Source organism: Dendrobium catenatum, unplaced genomic scaffold (assembly GCF_001605985.2).
Source record: "Dendrobium catenatum unplaced genomic scaffold, ASM160598v2 fragScaff_scaffold_133, whole genome shotgun sequence".
NCBI lineage: Eukaryota > Viridiplantae > Streptophyta > Magnoliopsida > Asparagales > Orchidaceae > Dendrobium > Dendrobium catenatum.
This window is the reverse complement of record NW_021318595.1, coordinates 1,533,944-1,557,788: the sequence shown is the minus strand read 5'-3', so window position 1 is coordinate 1,557,788 and position 23,845 is coordinate 1,533,944. Positions and strand designations below refer to the sequence as shown.

Here is a 23,845-nt window from a genome sequence, read left to right as displayed (position 1 = left end):
GAAATATTTAAGACACACATGTCCAATTTATTTTTAATATTTTTTAAATCGGACACATCTTCAGCTTCTTTGATACGGTATCGAAGGAGTGTCAGACGCTTGTCATGTCCGATATGTGTCGGACACTGCATTCCTGATTGAAGAGAAGCATCAGTGCATCATAGGATTATTAATGTTTATGCTCTAATTAAAATTGATTCCATGTTTTGTTTAAATCAAGCATGTATAGGGTTTCTCTATTTTAACTTGAGAATAATCAAATGAATGGATAGTGAGTTCAAAGTAAAGCTGACCAAGGAGGTAGGTTACTTTATTATTATGTTGTTATTATATGCTTTTATTTTCTCTTGGAGTTGAAAATGCCATTAATCTTCATTACTGTTGCCATATTTTTTATTTCTTTGGTCATTGGTGTTGCTCCCCACTAAATAGACAAATCGCAGGTGGATTAGATGAGCTAAAATGAATATTTGTTCTTCAAATATTCCAAGCACTCCTATGCTTCTCCTTGTCTTTCCATTTTCAAAGCTTACTTGGATCTAGTTGGATGTTTTAAGCAGCTTATTGGTTGTGTAGAGATCGTTTTCCAGTATTTTTGAAGATCTTTGGTCTTTGTACTTGATTTTTCAACATGCATGCACGAGTAATTTGATGTAATAAAAAGTTAACCTCTTCAGCTAGGCATGCGGTTATGTTAAATAATATTTGTGCCCTTGGTGCAAAATAGCTTTGATTTTATTGATTACTTGTTTGAGAAAAAACAAATATTTTTCTTAGGTCTGTAATTGCATTTTTATTCTAGCTTATCTTGTTTAACATTTCAGGGTCCTACAAATCTATCATTGAGGATGAGATCTTATCACTTACATGCAAAATGTGCAGCATTTTGGCTTTCATTCCAGGTTGGTCAGATACTTGCATGTTGCGCTATAAGTAAATATTCTGAGCTGAGTATAGATTGTTCAAGTTCGCTCATTTATTCTTTTTATTGAATTTTAAGTCAAGCATGAATGTCTTATATTTTAAAATCTTGTTCAAACTCAGTCTATTTACATTCTGATTGGGTTCAAGCCATTATGGAGCTTAACTAATAATATATTGGAAGCTAATAATTTAAACATATAACATTATTCCTAAACATTGAGTTCAATATTTTAATGAAAATCAACACGTTCGCTTAATAATAGCTCTATTGTTTTGTAAAATTCAAATGCTAATAATCATATAGAATCAGAATTTGATAAAGCCATATAGCTATATTCTCAACATAAATTACCATCATTACTTTATATATGTTTGAGTAGATCTAAAACGAATACATGGAGTGTAATATTTGTAGCAATAGATATAGTTATGGGGGTGGTGAACTTTGAGCCATCAGGTCATTAAAAAGGATACATGTTTTAGATAACTTGGGTAGAATTCAAGGATGGTTGAAGCGGAAGAATGCATCAGGCCTATTATGCGATAGAAAAGTGCCCCCTTAAACTTAAGGGAAAATTCTATAAGATGGTGGTAAGACCTGCAATGCTTTATGACATAGAATGTTGGCCATTAAAAGAGAAGCATAAAATCAGGTTAAGTGTTATAAAGATGAGTATGCTCAAGTGGATGAGTGGATTCACTCTTAGAGACAGAATGCTAAATGAGTATATACATGAAAAGGTTGGAGTAGCTCCAATGGCAGAGAATATTAGAGAGAGTCGCTTTAGATGATTTGGTCACATAAAACGTCGGCCTATTGATAACCCAATTAGGAGAGTAGATGTATTAGATGTTATCTATATTAAGAAATGTAGAGGTAGACGTTAAAATACTCTGTTAGAGAGTAATAGATAACTTGGTTCTATTGTTCAAAGTGATGTTGAAATAGATGAGGATATTATTAGTATAATTTAAGGATGGTTGAAGTGGAAGAATGCATCGGGCCTATTATGTGCCATAAACTTATGGAAAATTTCTATAAGATGGTGGTAAGACCTGCAATGCTTTATGGCATAGAATTTTGGCCATTAAAAGAGAAGCATAAAATCTAGTTAAGTGTTACAGAGATGATGATGCTCAAGTGGATGAGTGGATTCACTCTTAGAGACAGATTGCTAAACGAGTATATACATGAAAAAGTTGGAGTAGCTTTTGTGGCCCGCTTTAGATGGTTTGGTCACATAAAACATCAACCTTCTAATAACCCAATTAGGAGAGTATATGTATTAGATTTGGTCTATATAAAGAAAGGTAGAGGTAGACATTAAAATACTAGGTTAGAAAGTAATATAATGACTTTTTTTATTAGATTTAAACGAGAATTTGACACTTAACTGGACACAAGGGAGAAAAAGGATTCATGTAGTCGACCCTGCGTAGTGGGATAAAGGTTTGATGTTGTTGTTTTATTTATATCTATAATGATATACATCATTTTTCAATAGTATAGGAAAAGATAAAGTTGATGCAAATCTATAAGAATCATTTAATATGCAATTAAATGAGTGTTTTATTGAGCAACTTTATAAAAAAAAGCTTGTCAGTGAATATAAATGAATAATTGAGATTGTTTAAATTTGTTCAATTATGTAAATAAGCAAATATAAATGAGCGTTATATAAAGGAGCATCAACTTGTTCATTGAATGTACTAATTCGTTTACAACCTTATTTGTCAATGTGATGATTGTTTTTTAGGTGTTATGGAATAATTTACTAGCTATTTCTTACATCTCTTTATCCTCATCTATTTAAAGTGGCTATACTACTATGGTAATTATATGTAGACAGAAGATGAATATGATGTAATGTTGATGGGGTCCTTGATGATGAAACGAAAACTTGATTTCTTCTTGATTTTTCTTTGATTTGATCTTCACGTCATAAGGCATGTTTTTTTTTTTTTTATTGAAAGAGAGATTTCTTGGGAGTATTACTTCCTATGAGGCGTGCTTCAGAGGATAAGGTGGGGGAATCATTCAATTGTAATTCATAATTCAATAATCAAAATACATCCGTTTAACCCATATCTATAGAGTTAGTGTTACAATATAAATTTAAGCCATTTCTAATTCTAATGCCTAATTGATATTTAAACCTAAGAGTATTAAAAAGGCAATGCCTACCTAGTTTAAATAAAACAACCTAATAAAAGAAATATATTTTAATTTCATGAACTATTCCGGTTCACTTTAGACTTGAACCTTGCAATGATTCTTGATTTGGGTCTATCTGTTGCATCAGTGAATAAATGCCAAATGAAAGCCATTCTTCATAGAAAAATTAAAATTTTAGCTGATTTTGATGCAGTTGTGTATTTTTTCATTATTTATTAAAGTAAAATAAGATTTATTATCATTCAATTAAAAGAGTACAATGGAAAACATTACCAGAAGAAAATAACTAAAAATAAAATACATCTTTAAGGCCAATACAAGAGAAAACCCCTATGTTCCTTATAAAACTATCTGATTTAGAGCTAGATTGCACGGACATGACATGACACAATACAAGCACGGGACATGTCTATTATTGAAAATATAAGACACAAACACACATTGGATATGTCATTTTAATTTTTATATTTCTAAAATTAAAAATATTATATATAAATTAAAAAAAAAATAAATACAGTTATAGTATTGCTTATAAATTTTTATTGCACGTTACACAATACACTTAATGATATATATAAAATATCAAACAACACAACTTAAACAAATGACAGACAAAATGAAAATTAAAACTATATATTATTTAAAAATTCTTTTATTAATGATATTTTGTTATGTAATATACCTATGGAGTTATAGTTTAAGACTATTTATTGGGAGGAGATTCGTTTCCATTCCCTTTGATTATTTAGTGTTTATTTGGAGGATCTCCAGCTTTGATATTGAAAGAAGGATGTCAATCATTGCCTCATTGGGCTTTTGGGTAGGCTTTCGCATTGAGTGGGGAAAGGAAGACAATTGTCAAGCTTTGGAATTGAGCATTGGCATTAACAGGGGAGAGGAAGTTGGGAGATGAGCATGCAGGACTTGAGCTTTGGAAGTTCTTTGGATACGAGTGTCAAACACGCGTGTTCTATTTTTTTAATTGGTCACATAACAACCATGTCCAGCACACTTAGGATGCATGTCAGGTGCATGTCCATGTCCGACATATGTCGGACACTGCATGCTCCCTTAAACATGAAGCGTCAGTGCATCATAAATTTAGAGTTAGGTATATTTTGGATAGTAACTATATGCTTTCTTACTATTTATTCCTCTCCGAGCATATATAATTTAAAATTTCTTATCCAAAAGCTTTTTGGTGCTACAACCATCAAAGTCAACTAAAATTTCTTTCACAGTGGCTATAAGTATAGAAGGATAGCCAAAAAGCATAACTGCAAGGTGAAACTCTTAATGCAGAGGATCCGAAAGGATAAACATTAAAAATCACCAGCCTAGCTGGTTCTGCGGCCTTAGCTGGACCCAGCGAAGGCAAAGTTAATGCAAAAGAAATTGATGCCTTTTGTTTCTTTCCCTTCACCTTTATAACCATCACTAGGCTCTGCCTATTTTTTGCTGCAAATGACAGAGAAGGTTCATCATATAGAATGAACGTTATTTGAAAAATAAGCAGGCAGTTCCATTGGAATTTTCACGACCCGGCCCAAAGGATCGAATTAATGAGCCAGTAACAAACCGCCGGACAGTTTATTAAAATTTTCAATTACAAACTAATTATTTTCAGTACACAGAAAGAGCCACTAAAACTTCTAAACATTTTAAAATAAAATGATATAAATACCTTTCTCTCGTAGTGTCTTACCTACAATACACATTCTCTTTTTTTTCTACTCCTTTTAAGCTTTTGAATAATACTTCTATTCATTTATAAATATAGGAGTGTGCCATAAAGAACTCAGTGAGTAAATCATATTTCTAAATTACATGAACATATGACCTTTGAAATAATATGCACGCTCATTTTCAAAAATTAAAAAAATATATTTAAATTCATTTAAAAAATGGCCATTAATGTTATGCATATATTATATTTTTATTCTTTCTCGTAAATAATACAACAGTCACAGGAGCCGTCATCTAAAATAGTATCAATGAATGTACTATTTTTTCATTTCCTTTTTCATAATCTTTTTCATTTATGTGCACATGTATAATACGTCCCTAGCAGTATCATGAGGAGGTGTGCTCCATCAGTCAATCATGCACATACAAACATATCTTATCTAGTCATTTCATTCTTATAATATTTATTAACTTTGTATAATAATTGGAAACACAACATATTAATTTTCATTTAACTCAACATGATCAATCATTGGATATGAGAAAGACAAATCATAATCTAGCTTGTAATAAAGACTTAATAAAGCAGTATTACTATCTTTCGATACATTTAATTTAAGAGAGAACAATATCATTATTGTAATTAAAAATACATAAATACTCACCTTGAAATGGATGTATTCAATCTCCATAATTTACTTTAGTCACCAGTCTATCATCACTAACTTAATACCTATATAAATGCATTCTCATTATTATACTTGAAATATTCTCTAAATTTGATATTAAATTTTAATCTCATTAAAACATTAAGAACCATTTTATTATTATTATTTTATAAACAAATATTTAATAGCTAATCTCTTTAGAGGAAAAATTTATGAATCAATAAATTTTCAATAAATAATTTAAAAAATAAATAAATAGGCATTAGGTAAGATCTTAAGATTATATAAATTAAACATTCTTTCTCTAAATATAACTTAAAAAATATACTTTTCCTTTCTTTCTAGCTATTGTCAATCATGAGCCCTAACCCATACGCAGGCGTCTCCCCCTCTCGATTGGCTCGGTCGCATGTATCTCTTTTTTCTCCCGCTCTCGCTACCTTCCTTTTTCTTTCTCTCAGTCTCCCTTGTCGTCAATAATGGAAACCCAAGATCTCTCTCTCTCTCTCTCTCTCTCTCTCTCTCTATTTCTTTCATTTTCCTTCTTTTTATTTCTTCTTCTTCTTAGTCAGCCTCTTCTCGTTGAGAGTCTCTTCTAATCGTGTGATTTAATTGGAGTGAGCGAACACTAGGAGTTGCTGCTTTTCGCATTCAAATACGTTTCCTAAATCAATAAATTTCTAATAAATAATTTAATAAGTGATAAATAGACATTAGATTAGATCTTAAGTTTATATAAATTAAACATTGTTTCTCTAAATATAACTTAAAAATATATTTTACCTTTCTTTCTAGTTGCTTCCAATCACGAGTCCTAATCTGCACGCATGTATCTCCCCCTCTCAGTTGGCTTGGTCATAGGTATCTCTTTTGCTTCTGCTCCCTTTCTCTTTCTCTTGATCTCCCTCATCGTCAGTAATGAAAACCCAAAAACTCTCCTTATTTCCTTCATTTTCCTTCCTTCTCCTTCTTCTTCCTCTCACTCAGCCTCCTGTCATTCAAATTCTCTTCTAATCATGTGATTTAATTGGAGTGAGTGAACACGAGGAGTCACTACTTTTCACAATTAAATGTGTCCTCGTTCATTCAAATGCTACGCCCGAACTCGCTCGCGGCTCACTTGTTCGCTTGATATGTGCTTGTCTGCTCTTTGATTATGGCTAGTTCATTTGAACAAGTCCAACTGGTTATTATAATCTCCTCTTATAAAAATTTCGTACTCAAAATTTATATATGACTTTTAGTTATAATATACTACTATGAGTTAAATTGAGCAACTACACAACACTAAAGCAAAATAACATCTTTAATTTCATTCAACATAAACCTTATCATTGAATACATAACTGGATAAAATAAAATATTAGATATAACATAATAAGATAACTGGATAAAATAAAACAACTGATATAATATAATAATTTATTATATTAAAGGCATCTCAGTCATCTTTATCAACATCTCTAATTTCATTAAGGTCCTGCTAAGTCAAAGCATAAATTTGCGATCGAACATTTTTCTTTGGTTGAGTTGTGATGGAGTTGCAAATGTTGATTCTATCATTTTCTATTTGCCAAAGCTCTTTTGTGATGGTGCTTCACCCGATCTTATCTCTCCTGAAATCCTTTGAACCAATGTAAGGCAAGATTTTATTGTTTCTAAGCTGGCAACACCAGTAGCAAGTGTTGGAACCCATGAAACATTCTCTCATGAAATCTTTCGCACTTAGCACAAGCATCCATGATTGTGTTGGCAGCGACAATACTAACTCCACTAGGACTAAACTTAGGCTTCTTCAACATACTTCCTTTTATGCTAATCTCTTCACTTCTAGGTGATTTGAAAGTCAACCTACACCCTTCTAGCTCTCTCTACTAATACTATGTAGTCTTCGATTCTGAAAAGCACTAAAGGTTGCCTAATTGCATCTTTTAAATCAGATTGAGGATGCCACTGTTGTGATGTCATCATATATGCAATAATTGTTTATGTGATGCACTTTCTAACATGAAGTTCTATAAAAAAGAAAAACTATTTTTTGTAGTTATTAATTTTATTTATGCGACAAAATTTGCATTTGCAGGTATTAACGGAGGAATTGCTCAAATACAAATGCGTCTAATGTTGGTTATTGACAATCAAACATGGTACGCCTTAGGACAACCAGATATGCTGCACAATGCAAATGAATTTTAAGCTTATTATTAATGCTCTTTTGCATTTTGATACTAGGGCATCCTCAAAGATGAGGACAAAAGTATTCTGTGCAATTATTTCTGTATGTTCATGTCTTTCTCAAAGTCTACTCCCTCGTCCTCCAAAAAACATGAAGGTATCATATTTTCCATATAAATTATGATCTACTAGTTTCTTATATCTGAAAAAGGTACTTTTTCTAATTGGTAAATCAGTACTATCACTACCAATTTTCTGTCTTTCCTACAACGAGGCACTTGATTTTGAGCTTTGAAGTGTGATATTCTAAAAAAATCCCACAACATTTTATGATTCTTTGTCCATTTTTTATCTAAACATGAAAGCTATGCTCCATATTATTACCTAAGTTAGAGGTTTTCATAGATGGGTTTGCAGTTCCTTTACTAATATATTGTAGTCCAGAATAGACTGCTATATATTTGGTCATGAAGAACAGACAAGCGTAAAGAATGCACTAGGGTTGGACCAAAACTGACGTATCAACGGTCATTTTTAGAAGATTTAGGCTTCATTTGGGACGGCTTTTTTCTGCTTTTTAAAACAGCTTTCGAATATAATAATTTTGTTCTAAAAAGCTGTCTTATAAAGCAGCAAGAAAGCCTTCCCAAACGAAACGTTAATTATTTTACATCAATGAAATTAATGATGAGGAAGCATATATGGAACATACAATAAAATGTGTGAAATATGTTTCTAGTTTAATTAACTGGCTTATCCAGGTTGCTGGTCATGATCAAATGTTCTTCTTTGGAGATGAGTCTTATGAGCAAGAAATTTCGTTGGTCACCAGAGATGCTCTTCAGTGCTTGTTCAAAGCTATTGAACAAGACCCTGCTTCGGTGAGTGCTCTTTGTAGCATGTGTCAATGATATGCAGACTTTGATAGACTTCAAATTTATATTTGCTTTCTCTTCAAAGGCATCAAAAGGAAAATTGGCACTTGAAGCTTGCAACTGCCTTATCATTAACTTCAAGGTAGTCTCCTGCTACTTGTTTTATCTAGCTACTAACATTATGCATCTCTAGAAAGCTTCTAATAGGGGTGTCAATTTCAGGTCACGGTTCGGGTTCAGGTTCGGGTTGAACCCGAATTTGACCTGACACTATTCAGGTCAACCCGAACCCGCAAAACGGGTCGGTTTTCTGGACCCAAACTCGACCCGCTTCGGGTTTGGGTCAACCCGACACTACTCGGATGACCCGATGCCAACAAAAATCTGCTATTTTTTGGGTCCAAAAACGGGTTAATCTCCAGTTTTCGAGTCAGAAATTGATCAAGTCAGGTCAAAACGGGTCAATGTCGGGTCAAAGGGTCAACCCGAACCCGACTCGATTTTTGAAACAGGTCGAATTGTTGAACCCGAACTCTACCCATTTCGGGTTCGGGTTGACCATAACCCAAAATTTTCAGGCAAGGTTCGAGTCGGATTTTCAGATCGTGTCAAATATTAACACCCCTAGCTTCTAATATACTCATTAATATGAGCTTTTTATTCTCCATGTTGCTTATGCAGGCCAACCATGAGCTCCATTTGAAATGTTCAAAGCTTATTGAGATTGCAACTTCATGTCTGCATTCCAAAGACAATTATCTAACAACATCAGTGAAATTCTTTGACAAGCACTTTCAAAATTTATGATGATTTGCCATTTTTATCAACTGTTGACCTGCTGAATTAAGCCTGCAACTATCAAAGCTCGTTCAAGAACTCTTTGCATGTCCAATGAAGTGAATTATTCAGAAGAACAAAGTTATTGGAACTCAATCTGTCAGTTACTTCTGGAGTTCATTTCATTCTTAGCACTGAAAGCTGATTTGCTTCTTCCATCTGCAATTGTCATGCTGTTCTTATCTAATATACAATCTGTTAACAATCCTAATGAATGGGACCATAAACAGGTGTATTTTTTGGTTTTTATGCTACTGGTATACCTCCATGTAATTAGGAGTTTGGCAGACCATTTGCTCTGAAATTTTTCGTTTTATTACTTTTATATTAAATTGCTTGAAATTTGTATCTTTTTATTAGAAAACTAAGGTTTTGTTTGGGACAATTTTCTTATTACTTTTCTAAATCAATTTTTTGAATTAAAAATTTGGGGATTTACATACATGCAATTTTACTTTGTATTATTTATACATCCGACTCAAAAATTTAATAATTCATATCTACCACCCATAGAACAAATATGGGTGCAAAGAATAAAATATTAAAATTTATAGGATTGTTTGAGTATTTTCTTCACTTAAAAAGAGAAAAATTTTCTTAGGATCAAAGACTGCCTCTAAATTTTATAAGCAAATCTTGATGTTAATCTTGTGTGAGTATGCTTCATCGAATAAAAATAATACAATGTTATTTGTTCTTATGTTGATTTGACTAAAATCCTTCTAGCAATTGGGTCATGTTACGATGAATAAATCAATTAGGTCCTATGAAAAAAGTTGTAGGAAACACCACTTCTTGGCTACATTTCCAAATAAACATGAAGTGGATTCATTTCTTTTAAAAAAGGTGGTCTTGAAAATCATGTATTCGTTTCAATAATTTTTTTATCTTATGATTGATTTTAAGATTTCTTAAGATACCGATGAACTTTGTAGAAAGTAAGATAGCAAATATATAGTGCATCATCAAGAAAGTAATATAGTGCATCATCAAGAAAGTAAGATAGCAACCAATTGCATACAACCATTAAAATAAATAATATACAAGTTAAAAGGAAAGGAGAATATCCATATGCAGTTGGGTTTTGCAATACTCTACAATAAAAAGAGAAATATTAGTGGTTAGGCTTTTCATAAATACAATATAAGTGAGATCTATACATAAATAGAAAAACACAAAATAAGGTATGATTGTGTATAAGAAACTAACTCTTGCATCTCCTAGTTCTCATCTTAGTGGTTCTTAATCTAAAGATATTTGTATAGTTCATGCTTGTGCCTTAGGTTATTTATAATGCTTTCCTACTTTAGAAAATACTTGTACAAAAGATAAAAGTACAACATGACATTAGGCGCATGAATAGATTACCTCTAATCATTTGTATTTTTTTGTTTAGGCATAACATAGTTTAATGCCAATCAACTTATAATGTCTTATGGCATTATACTATTGTTGACCTCATTTTTTAATGAGCTCAATTTTCTTTCTCCTAGGGTTTTCTTAATATTTAGGCTTTCCTACCATAACATAGAAATTACCCTTATGACTCATTTGGTCTATGTAAATTGTTTATATAAACCCTAATAGATATTGTCTCCATTTTTATAGCTTCAATTATTGCAAAAAGTTCACAAATGTATGTAGAAGCATGATCCATAGTAAGGATTAGTTTCTTGTTGAAATAAGCATTGGGCTTATCGCTTTGAGATGAAAAAAAAAAATCGGCATAATAAGATGACACAACACAATCCGATAAGATTCACAAACGGGTTAGGTCCTATCATGTTGGTTTGCAACAAACTAACCTTAAGATTTGAGTTTTGAAAATTATTTAGATTTTTCATCCCAATTTTAACTTTATAATAAACAATAAAACCTAGAGCTACTAAAATATTTTCTAGTCTATAGAAAATAAACACATCCAAAAAAAAAATTTGTCATCAAATGCATATATAATAATTACACTACAATACATTGTTATAGATTGGAATATAAATATAGTAGATTAAATGATTAGTCATAATTGTACAAAAATTTCAAAAAAAAAAAGTACATACACATACTAAAATCAAATCTTAAACCTGTTAGTCACCAGGCTCTTTTTCCTTTCCAGACCCTGAAAAATAGAAGGCAGGATAATTATGAGCTAACATAGCTCAGCAGGCAACACTTATCAATCTAAATTTTTAAATGAATATAGTATTAACCATTTAATTGAGTGCTAAAAGTAATATAATAAATCAATATGCTGAGCAGAATAATAATTACAATTATAAAAAATTCAAATAATAATACTAAATAAATAAATAAACAAGTGCTTCATATTAGACAGAAATAATATAATTCTAACCCTTATGCCTCCCATCAAACAAAATTCAAAGAATTATGACCCATATGAGTCCCATCAGATTGAATTCAAAGAATTATGACCCATATGGCTCCCAATGTTCGCCAACAAATTAGAGTGTGCATATAATATCATAATGCATTTAGCACCAGAATGGAACCTCCTTCATCCACTCCAGATGTGATGCCCCAGATATCAATAGTGAAAGGATTCATCCATCTCTCTTATCTCTTTTCTTTTTCTTTTTTTCTATCAGTCTTTTCATCTTGTTTTTCGTTCAGTTCATTACAGTCATCCAGAGACGATTGCATTACAGGAAAGAAGTACAGCAACTACTATAATTCACATATCAACATAAGCGTACAAAAGGTCATATACAATAGCCATACGGCTACAAAACAGAAGTCTACCAAGGATACAAAACAAAGCTACAGCAACCGAAGAAGCGTCACGCAGGAGGATATGCACCTGAAATATTAACCACATATAATGAGCTTAACTAGCCCAGCATTCCAAAGAGCTTAATGCTACAGTATTGTAGCACCGCTTACCCAAGTGTCACGATTCCTAAGGGGAAATTTCCTTGATTTCCAAAACATGCAAACAAATTCACAGGACCTACTTCAAAACACATACAATTTTTTATATGCACATAAAATACTTTCGAACATATGCAAAAGGGTTCAAAAGCATAAATTTGGTGGATTTCCTTTTTTCATATTGAGTTAGAATAGGTTGAATTGTAAACTGATTCTAGAGGTTTTTCTAACTCTTCCTTCCTTAAAAAAGTATCATCATCGACATTTCAAAATGCAGACCATCCAAATAGATCAGGATATAACCACTTCATCTCATATTCATTCTCCCAAGTAACTTCTCTTTTTATTATTTTCTTCCACTGAACTTTAACAATGAGAATCCATTTATTTTTTAATCTCCTAACATTATAAGCTATAATTCTCTCTGATTTTTCTTTACAGCTTAGATTGGGATGTTCCTCAACTTCTTCTATATATATTTAATTATATGAATTAGATGCCCACTTAATCATATGTGACACATAAATTACATTGTGAATATTAGTCATATGATTTGGCAACTTTAATATGTAGGTAGATTTTTTTAATCATTTGAATTACTTAAAAAGGTCATACATATTGGACTCAACTTTCCTTCTTTTCCAAACCTGCCAATATCTTTCATTTGCCTGATTTTCACATATATAAAGTCTCCTACCTGAAACTCTACTGCTCAATACTTGGCATCATAATATTGTTTCTACCTATCCTTAATTGCTTTTAATCTATCCCTGATCAAATGAATCTTTTCAGTAGTGTCATCAACTAAAGCTAACCCAATGAGATTCTTTTCACCCACCTATGTCCAAGATTAAGAGGTCCTACATTTTCTATCATACATAGCTTTATATGGCGCCAACCTATACTTGATTGAAAACTAACCCAATCAGATTCCTTACACTCTTTACTACAAGTGAACCTTTTTGATCTCTATAATCCTTTGAAGAAGAACGAGCATCTCACAACTTATATGGAGAAATGATTAAGCTCGTGACTCACCAATGAGTTATTGCATATCCTAAGGAGTTTTGAGTGACGACATCTCGAGAATTGCCCTGACTTTACTCGGGTTAAGTTTAATGTTCTTCGGTCTACACCAAAGTTACAAGGAGTTTATTCAAGCCTACACCAAAAATATATTTTAGAGGGTTAAAAGGAATCTAATGAACATTCCCAAGCCTACACCATAATTACACTTTAGAGGGCTAAGTCATATATTGCACCTTTTAAGTGCACTAAAGGGCTACTTTAGGTTAATATATGTTGTTTAGTTGACTTTCTCTTAACCAATGGGTCACTTATATGAACTTCTACATTCTTACCATTTTGTTCCTTTAATACCTCATTTATGATCCTTTTGTAGGTCACCCTAACATTTATATGGTCAAATGGAATGTACCAACCTAAAATATGAAAAAGTATTTAAAAAATAAATAAATAAATTTCTGTTAGAACTAGAGTGTTTCAGCGCTTTGCTTGGTAGTGTTATGGAATCAGACTTGAGAGCACAACGGCGCTAGAAATCATCACCACAGCATTTGAGTTTCTATTCTATAATAATTCTAAAATTAACATGCAGCACTATGATGTTGGATCAGAGCATTGTAGTGCTAGGCCAGAAATAATATTTTTATATATATGAAATCCCAAAATCCTAAGCCTTTTGTCCTAAATATTGTGGCATGCTCAAGAAGGAAAGGGAGAAGGGAGAGGAAGAGGAGAGAAGGAAGAAAGAGAAAGCTAATTTTGGTTATTTTCATCCATTACTTCAGTTAGGAAAAGTCTTATCATCTTTGTAAGGGACTCGAATCTCACTTTAGTTTTAAATAATTTTGAATTTCACAAATTTCATCTCTTCTAAATAAATAAAAATACATTTTCTCTTGATTTACCATATTTTTTCGTATAACTCTTCGTATATAATAGATATGAATTTCATGAATACCTTGATTATGATAATTTTAAATTTATTGAGCAAAATGAAATTTATGATTTTTTAAAGTTATAGATTAATATCTAGATTTTCTGGATTTATAAATTTCAACAATTTATATTGCATTTCATGCATGAGAGAGATTGATACAACTGATATGAAATAAATGTACTATATGCATATGAGCAAGGAAGACTGTTTATTAACATTATATTTAATTTGTATATAAAAATATAATACTATGTGCATGAGGGTGGACCAAGGAGAAAAGACTGTGATGCAGTGCAAAGATAAATTTATATACTAAGAAGGTATATTCCATAGCTCATCATTATTATAGATGAAAAATGCTACAAGTTTCTGAAAGAATTGAATAATGAGTTGAGGCCTCCGCTTGTACCACTGAGGATTCATGAATTTTTAGAGTCAGTGAAGGGAGAGAGATTGTTGAATCATTCATTTAGGAAGGATATGAGCCGGAAGAGGTTGAGAGATGACATAGCCCATAGTGATAGTAATGAAAAGAGGGGTAAGTTTTTAGATAGCATGAAAGGATATGAGTTTATTGTGAGTAGTGTACTGAAGTGTGCCCAATGTGTAAAGAGCCATATTGGATAATGCTTTTTGATGATTGGACAGTGCATCTGATGTGGACAGCGAGGATACTGGATTGATGATTATTCGCTATAGTGACAAAGAATAGGATTTAGAATTAGATGAGAACACGTCAGGCTAGGTTATATATAGAGGATTATGGGATCTAGAGAATTAAGTGAAGGATCTACGAGCAGGATAGGTAGATGAGGAATTATTGAAGATCAAAGAGAACCTGAATTGTCTATAGTACTAGCACTAACACTAATATGACCTAGAGTTTATAGTCTGCTCTAGCAAGACAATAGGGATCCACCTAGAGGATCCATTAGTAGAATATTAATCATGTGCATGAAATTTTAATTGATTAGCATTACATTGCATATTGAATGATTTATGTATAAGCATGTGATTAAACTTATAATTGAGTGAATATAATTAATGATAAGTCAATGATCAATACTATTTTAGAGATTTTTAAATAGATTTACGTTAATTTATTAGTTTTGAATCATATAAATTTTTTGTAGTGATATTATAAAAATACATTTATTTTGAATCGAATAGATTTTGTTTTCACTGATTTATTTTACCTATTTTTTCTTGTGGAAATGTTTAGGGTGAAATTTTTTTAAGGTGGGTAGATTCTAATAACTCAAAATATAAAAAAAGTATTTAATTTTTTTTTTTAGAACTGGAGGATTTTGGTGTTATGCTTGTTAGTGCTACGATGCTAGGCTTAAGAGCACAATGGTGCTAGAAATCACCACGTGGCATTTGAGTCTCTACTCTATGTTAATTCAGTATTCAACATGTAACATTGCGGTGCTGGGTCAGAGCGTTATGACACTAGGCCACTAACAATATATGAGAGATGGAAAGAGAGAACAAGAGGAAGAGAGACAGAGCCAATTTTGGTCATTTTCATTCATTGTTTTAGTTAGAAAAAGTTTTCTAATCATTGTAAGTGACACAAATCTTACTCTTGTTTTTAATGATTTTGAGTTTGATGAATTTTAACTCTCTTAAATTGATAAAAATATATTTTCTTTTGATTTATTATACTTTTACCATGTAACTTTTCGTATATGATATGTATGGATTTTATTGATATTTGATTGTAATATTAATAAATTTTATCGAGTAAAATGGAATTTATGCTTTTCTAAAGTTTTAAATTAATATATAGATTTTCTATATTTATAAATTTTAGTATTTCATATTGGATTTCATGCATAAATAGGATATTGATATAATTGATATGAAATAAATATAATATATGCATGTAAGCAATAAAGACTAATTATTGTTAATATTATAGTTAATTTAGTTTGACTATAAAAATATAATACACTGCACAAGACATTGGGTCGACGGGCTTTCCTTTAAAAATTACTTATCGTGTTATCTTCGTTATCGCATGTAATTGATGATTGATTATGCTGACAGGCAGAGAGTGACAGCTCTTAATGATTTATTCAAAGTTGCATACAGTAATAATAATGATAAAAATAATGCTAATAAAGATGATATAATAATGCAATGAATATAAATAAAAGAATGCAAATATCACATTAAAGTTGGATGTCCTATCTTGTTGAATCATTTATTGATGTAATTCGTATATTGATAACTTTAAAAACATTGATAACATTCATAGATAGATATAAAAGTGTGTACATTATATGTACTAATTTCATAAGATGGGTAAAACTAATGACATTGACACTTGTATGTTTATGCTATAGTACTGATTTATCGATTATCGTTGTATTTACTTTTTTGCAACTGTTTTTTATTTATGAATTTAAATGTGTTGATTCTCCCTTTTCATTATGGATTGTATTAAAAAGTAGAACTGATGGTTGAGCATTGAACGCTACTGATTCTATTAATTGAGAGCGTGCATATTGATTTTTTTGATCTTGTATTGAAAGCTTTAGCAACTTTTGGATTTCTGTTGGGCTTTATAAGCACTTTATGTGGTTTTATTAGTTTCAGGCCAGGGATGGGCTAAAGATCATGTGGAGTGAGACTAATTAAGATTTTCAAGTTCTTTTAATTTTGTTCCATATTTTTTTTTATTCTTTTGTAGTTAAGAGTTATTGATATATCAGTAATTATTAGTGATCTCCTTACTATTATAAAATGCTATTTGTGTGAATGAAAATAGTGAAATATTTTAATGTGTATAATATTTAATTATTTTTGTTGGATATTGAAGTATGTGGATGATTTATAAAAGCTTTGGTAAATGATTTAAAATATAAAGTATACAATTCTTTCAAATTTGATTCTAGTGGGTGACATGGAATGACCTTATTATAGTATAGGCCTTCACGTATGATATTATAATAGCTTGAGAATGTGTCCAGAAAGCTCATCACTGTGGAATCCAACTGTTGAGTCCACATGCAAGTTGATCCTAAAAATGGGATATCCATATTTTAAATATGCCAAGTTAAGGTTGGCAAAGTCAACACATGTTCTCCCTTTACCATTCATTTTGTATAGCATGATTATATTAGATATCTAGTTAGGGTATTGTACCTCTCTAATGAAATTTGCATTGAGTCACTTTCAAACTACTTGCCTTATAGGTTCAGTAAGTATTATCTCCTTCTTTCTTATCTTTGTTTGATTTGTTGGACTTCTCACTTCATGTTCAATAAGTAGCAAACAACTTTCTACATGTATGCCTAGCATCCCTACAATTATCCACATAAAAAACAACGAGGTCATCCTTGAGATTTGGTTGAGCACCCCTCAATGTGTTGGGCTAAATGATTCTCATATCCTCCATGTTCTCTATGGGCCATCTTATATTGATAGGACTTCTTCCACTATTTTAACAGTTTCCAATCTTAGTCCTCGCTCGACCTCCGACTATAATAAGTCTTATGCGGAAGTCACCACCGTCCCCACAACCTTCAAATAACACATCTATGATTGGGTGCCGTTGTCTCTCATGATTCTTTGGCATCTTGTCGGTAACTTAATCATCATATGATATTTTGATATGACTATCTTTAATGTACTTAGGAGAGGTAGCTCGAAAATTATGTTGTAGGTGATTGGCACATCCATGATTATGAAGTCACCTTCAACCCATATGACTGATGGTACCTATATTATTCCTTTGCTCACACGAAAAATCATAGAGAGTATATATATAAAGTTTTTTTTTTAGGTCAAAAGCCACCAAGCTCGGCATTTTTTGCACTGTGGTTCCATTAGCCATTAGGTATTGCTTGTTGTGATCCTTGTTAACAAGAAAGAAACCAGAAGAGGCTCCAGCTCAGGCCAGCTCAGGCGGAACGAAAACCGCCGACATTTCAGTTACGAAATCTGTAAAAGAGAGAAACTATAAATACCAGTGTAAAGCAGACATGAAAGCATAATAAAATTTCTCATTCTCCATTTCTTGTTTCTCTCTTTCTTGCTGAAAGCTTAATCGCATATCAACTTCTTTCATGGTATCAGAGCACAATTAATAGAGACGAAGAATTTTTTTTTCCACTCTTTTCCTCGCTGTGATCAACTCATCTGCACTCGATGGCAGCATCATCCATTCAATCTCAAACGGCAGCGTCCAAATCTTCGATCGCTACCATAACCATTCCGCCACAGTTGAAATTCTTGATGAGCAATATCAAGAATCTTGTTCCAAATCAGCTGACAGCTGAAAACTACTCCATCTGGAAATGTCAAATTGAAAAAGTTTTCACAGCAAATGGATTTCGTTGTTCCATTGACGGAACATGTACCTATCCATCTCAGTCATCCTCCTAGGATGCATTATCAAGAACAGATGATTCAATCTCGTACAGCGATTGGATTCTCATTGATCAGAATCTCTCAGCGGCCTTATACTCGGTAATTTCTCCATCCATTCTACCTTATGTTCTCACTCTTGATCACTGTCAGGAGATATGGAATACTCTTGCTCATCGTCTTCAAGCAACGTGCCGATCAAAAATCATTCAATTGAAAAATGAGTTGCATCATCTATCAAAAGGAAATAAAATAATGACTCGGTATCTACTAGAAGTGAAATCAAAAGTAGACGCAATAGCAGCAACAGGACATGTGATCGATGCGGAAGACGTGATTCTCTATACGTTAAATGGACTTCCCTCATCGTATCAGTCGTTCAACACGGCGATACGAACGAATCTGCAACCAATCAGTCTTGATGACCTGTACAGTTTGCTGTGTAGTGAAGAACAGATTCAAACATCAAGAGATCTTCAATCTCTAAATTTAACAGACAATGCATCTGCATTGGCAGCTCATCGTGGTCGAGGACGAGGACGAAATAACAATTCAAGAGGAAACAGAGGTCGTAGATCTGGAAGGGGCGACCAGGAAGACAGAAACCTGCATAGAAATACAATATGTCAAATATGTAGCAAAACTGGTCATTCAGCAGTTCGCTGTTGGTACAGAAATGATCCAGCCTACAATGATACATGACACAATACCGCCCTGATCAGCTCATCCGGTTCAAATTCTCAAGCAGATTGGTTTCTTGACAGTGGAGCGTCAACACATCTTACATCTGAAGCATCACAACTAAGTGCAATTGAACCGTATACTGGTAATTCTCAGGTAACTGTTGGAAATGGGCAACAACTTCCCATTCACAACACTGGACGTGGCATTCTCCCTACACCCACAGGTAACCTTTATCTACACAAACTTCATCATGTACCAAACCTATCCTTTAATCTTCTATCCGTGCATCAACTTACAACTGATAACAACTGCACTATATCTTTTTCATCTGATGGATATCAAATAAAGGATTTGAAGACACAACGTCTTCTACTCAAAGGACCATGCCATAATGGGTTGTACAAAGTGCAAGCCACCTCCCCTCCATTGGCTCTTATTTCAGCTGAAACTGTCCCAGACCTATGGCATTCTTGACTTGGGCATCGAAATACTTCTATCCTACGTTTATTAGCTAACAACCACTCTCATATTTGTACTACCATATCAAAAACATGTAACAGCTGCTGTCTTGCCAAAAGCAGACAACTACCATTCCAAAAGTCTATTACTCTTACTACACAACCATTTCAATTAGTGCATTCAGATGTATGGGGGCCATCTCCAACTACATCTATACAAGGCTATAAATACTATGTGTCTTTTATAGATGACTACACTAGATATAGTTGGGTCTTTCCGTTAACTCAAAAAGCTGACGTTACTCTTACCTTTATAAACTTTCATCAATACATTCAATGTCAGTTCAACAAGAAGATTCAAATCATTAGAACAGATGGTGGTGGAGAGTATCTAAATCATGCATTCAAACTATACTGTACAAAGCATGGCATAAATCATCAATTTACATGTCCTTATACACCTTCTCAGAATGGTGTTGCCGAGAGAAAAAATCGTCATATTGTCGAAACATTTAGGACATTACTAATTCAGTCCAACTCTCCTCAGTCTCTCTAGACTGAAGCAATGCATACAACAGTCCATTTAATAAACCGATTGCCCACTCCTACATTGCAAAACAAAACTCATTTTGAAAAATTATACAACAAACAGTCCACATATATGCATCTAAAAATATTTGGATGCCTTTGCTATCCCTGGCTAAGACCCTACAGTAAATCAAAACTCTCTCCACTATCTAAAAAATGTGTATTCATTGGTTATGCTCAAGCACAAAAAGGATATAGATGTTTGGACTTCACTACAAATCGGATTTATGTATCCAGACATTTTGTGTTCAATGAAAAAATCTTTCCATTTCAAGATACCTCATCTACCAACACATACTCTACAGTTCAAACAAGAACCAGTCATATTCCTCCTCTTCTACTCATTCCCACATCCAACTATACATATAAACAAACTGGCCCAACAACACTCACATCATCTCCGCCAGCTACCTCATCTCCTAACACATAGCAAATCAACAACCCCCCTCAATTCCGCTCTAGTCCCTCTCTACCAACAACACCTGCATTACCAGTAAAAGTTCAGCAGCATCATATGAAAACAAGACTTCAGACATGTCACATTAGACCAAAACAAATTTTTGATCTCACACATCAACTCAGTGATGATGATCCGGTCACATATACTCAAGCTGTCAAGTACAAACATTGGAGAGAAGCAATGTCACAGGAGTTTCAAGCACTCCAATCATAAGGTACATGGAGATTAGTACCTCCAACAACAGAACAAAATCCAATCAGCTGCAAATGGACATTCAAGTCCAAATACAACTCAGATGGTACTCTAGTTCGTCATAAAGCAAGACTGGTAGCATTGGGCTGTCATCAACAGCATGGATGGGATTACAAAGAGACGTTTAGTCCAGTGGCCAAGATACCTACGGTACGCATATTACTGGTTATAACATTACATCATAATTGGTTTATACACCAACTAGATGTATCAAATGCTTTCTTACATGGCCAACTATCCGAGAATATATACATGAAGCAACCAATTGGATTTATTGATGCAAATCATCCCAACTATGTTTGTAAACTCAATAAGGCGATATACGGTCTCAAACAGGCATCGAGACAGTGGTTTGAGACCTCAACTGGCTTCTTACATGAGCAGCATTTCATCACCAGTCAGTCAGACTCATCGCTACTCATATACAAACACAATGGGAATATCATATACTTTCTAGTATATGTGGATGACATCATATTAACAGGCAACAATGATTTCTTAATCACTGCATTGCTGAATAAATTGAGTCAGAGATTCAACATGAGGAACTTAGGTTCTCTCAAACAATTCTTGGGCATAACTGCAGAGAAGACACCAACTGGCCTCATACTACATCAAACACAGTATGTAGAAGACATTTTAGATCGAGCAGTGATGTCAAATAGCAAAGCAGTTTCGACTCCGATAACTCTAAAAAACAAGTCATCAACAGAGTCGACTCAGTTTGAAAATCCAAGACTCTATTGTCAATTAGTTGGAGCACTACAATATCTTACCCTCACGAGACCGGATCTATCCTATGCAGTTAACAAAGCATGTCAACAGATGCATTCTCCAACAAATGAAGATTTCGATTCACTCAAAAGAATTCTCAGATATGTAAAAGGATCTACACAAACTGGAATATCCATTACAGCAGACTCACTTACACTGACATCCTATACAAATACAGACTGGGCTGGTGATCACAAAGATCGGAAATCAACGACAGGGTATTGCAATTTCTTAGGTTCCACACCTATTTTCTGGTGTGCTAAGAAACAATCAACGATTGCTAGGTCTTCCACAGAGGCGGAATACAGAGCCATGGCAACTAATGCAACCCAAATCATCTGGTTGCGTAGACTTTTACAAGAACTTGACTGTGAACAGACTCAATCGACAATACTGTACTGCGACAACACTTCTACGATTGCCCTAGCAAACAACCCAGTTTATTATGCCAGAACTAAACATATAGAGATTGATTGCCATTACATAAGAGAATGCATCAAAAATCAAACCATTCAGGTACATCATATTGCGTCGCAAGATCAAATTGCATATTTGATGACAAAACCCCTTTCCATTTCCAGATTTCATTATCTAGCAAACAAGCTGACGATCCCGATAGCGACATCAGCTTGCGGGGAGATGTTAATAAGAAAGAAACCAGAAGAGGCTCCAGCTCAGGCCAGCTCAGGCGGAACGAAAACCGCCGACATTTCAGTTACAAAATCTATAAAAGAGAGAAACTATAAATACCAGTATAAAACATACATGAAAGCATAATAAAATTTCTCATTCTCCATTTCTTGTTTCTCTCTTTCTTGCTGAAAGCTTAATCGCATATCAGCTTCTTTCAATCCTCAGTCTTTGAGGCAGCTGAAGAGGTGCGTAGGAAACAAAAGGGCCACAAGCTCTAAGAAGATCAATCCTACATGGCTTGTCCAGCCATGGAAAGTGCAGCTGCAACGGCACTCCGCTCGGTGCTTTCAAGGGTACACGTGGCAGCGGAGAGATCCGGTCGATCATCGGAGCAGGTGAGGATCGTGGCTGTGAGCAAGACGAAGTCCGTCTCCGTCATCCAGCAGGCCTACGAAGCTGGCCATCGTGTCTTCGGGGAGAATTATGTTCAGGAGCTTGTCGAGAAGTGTCCCCAGGTACACGCTGTGTGTGTGTGTGTGATGCCCGAGGCATTGAATTATGTGACAAACCATTCCATAGCATCGATGGTATTCCTTCCGTATTTCTTTAGAACTATTCTCCTAGGGATTCGATAAGGGAATCGTTCAGGAACACCTGATGTGTTCTGCCCATTTTAAATATTTCTTCATTACGTACCTTCGGAAGATGACAATGGTTTTTTGAGGGAAATTGGAGGACTGTGCTGGCAACTCTTGCGATTTACCTCCTCAGCAAACGCAAAACAAAGACATGGGAGCAACGACACGAAGAACTAAGTGGAGGAAGTAATATTCTTCTCTATATCTTTTTGCAGAGCACTGTAGCAATTTATACATATTTCTTCATCAACATCGCTCCACAGCAGCTTGTTCCCGATAGCATTGACAGTGTTATTTTTTGGGATGAATCAATTTCTTTTCTCCTTAGGAGATTGTCCTTGTCCATTGCGGCTGCAGAGCTTGGTCATCAACCAAGGAGCTTCTCCTCGGACATCCTCTTCCATTAGACTAAAGGCTGCAACTTAGAATGTCTGGCAATCCCGGCTATTTGGAGGCAGTTGTGTTGGGTGCAACTGAGGGTTATGGTAATATTGTTTGAGGAGAGACGTGGAAAACAAGCTGGATTTTTTATTCTAAGGGAAGCATGAGCTTGTAGGCGACAACACCAATTCTCTCAGCAACAGGAAAGGGGTAGACGGAAATTTGGCAGTGGGGTTGTAATTTGATAAGCATGAGGTCGCTGACATTGTAGACAACATCGCTCCTTTGCTTCTCGTTTTTTTGGCTTGGAGTAAGTTTCTAGAAGGGAGCGAAGGAGGGTTTGGCATTGCTGCAACCAAAGATCAGAAGCTTCTTGATGTAGGAACATCTTAGCCTATCTTATGCCTAAG

At 33.8% G+C, this 23,845-nt stretch overlaps 2 protein-coding genes across 6 annotated transcripts in view; both read left to right on the top strand.

Moving 5' to 3' along the window:
- Positions 1 to 9,691, top strand: part of LOC110116547 (UPF0505 protein C16orf62 homolog) — a 98,606-nt gene extending 88,915 nt beyond the window's left edge. For all 5 annotated transcript variants that reach the window (XM_028699430.1, XM_028699434.1, XM_028699436.1 and 2 more), the window contains 6 exons: positions 825 to 902; positions 7,538 to 7,601; positions 7,687 to 7,786; positions 8,391 to 8,510; positions 8,590 to 8,646; positions 9,186 to 9,691. In XM_028699430.1, coding sequence (XP_028555263.1) covers positions 825 to 902; positions 7,538 to 7,601; positions 7,687 to 7,786; positions 8,391 to 8,510; positions 8,590 to 8,646; positions 9,186 to 9,311 — 545 coding nt within the window. In that variant the 3' untranslated portion in view covers positions 9,312 to 9,691. The remainder of the gene's footprint in view (positions 1 to 824; positions 903 to 7,537; positions 7,602 to 7,686; positions 7,787 to 8,390; positions 8,511 to 8,589; positions 8,647 to 9,185) is intronic.
- A 13,018-nt stretch (positions 9,692 to 22,709) lies between these two features.
- LOC110110832 lies at positions 22,710 to 23,461 on the top strand. Its single transcript, XM_028698833.1, has 2 exons — positions 22,710 to 22,931; positions 23,270 to 23,461. Exons 1-2 carry the CDS (start codon positions 22,710 to 22,712, stop codon positions 23,459 to 23,461), a joined length of 414 nt encoding a protein of 137 aa, XP_028554666.1.
- Positions 23,462 to 23,845: the final 384 nt, after the last annotated feature.

What these genes read in the sequence shown, in the direction of transcription:
- LOC110110832 (XM_028698833.1), top strand. Translation starts at nt 22,710, where the DNA reads ATGGCTTGTCCAGCCATGGAAAGTGCAGCTGCAACGGCACTCCGCTCG. An exon ending in TTGTCGAGAAGTGTCCCCAG is followed by an intron (nt 22,932 to 23,269) that starts GTACACGCTGTG and finishes ATCTTTTTGCAG; the next exon opens with AGCACTGTAGCAATTTATAC.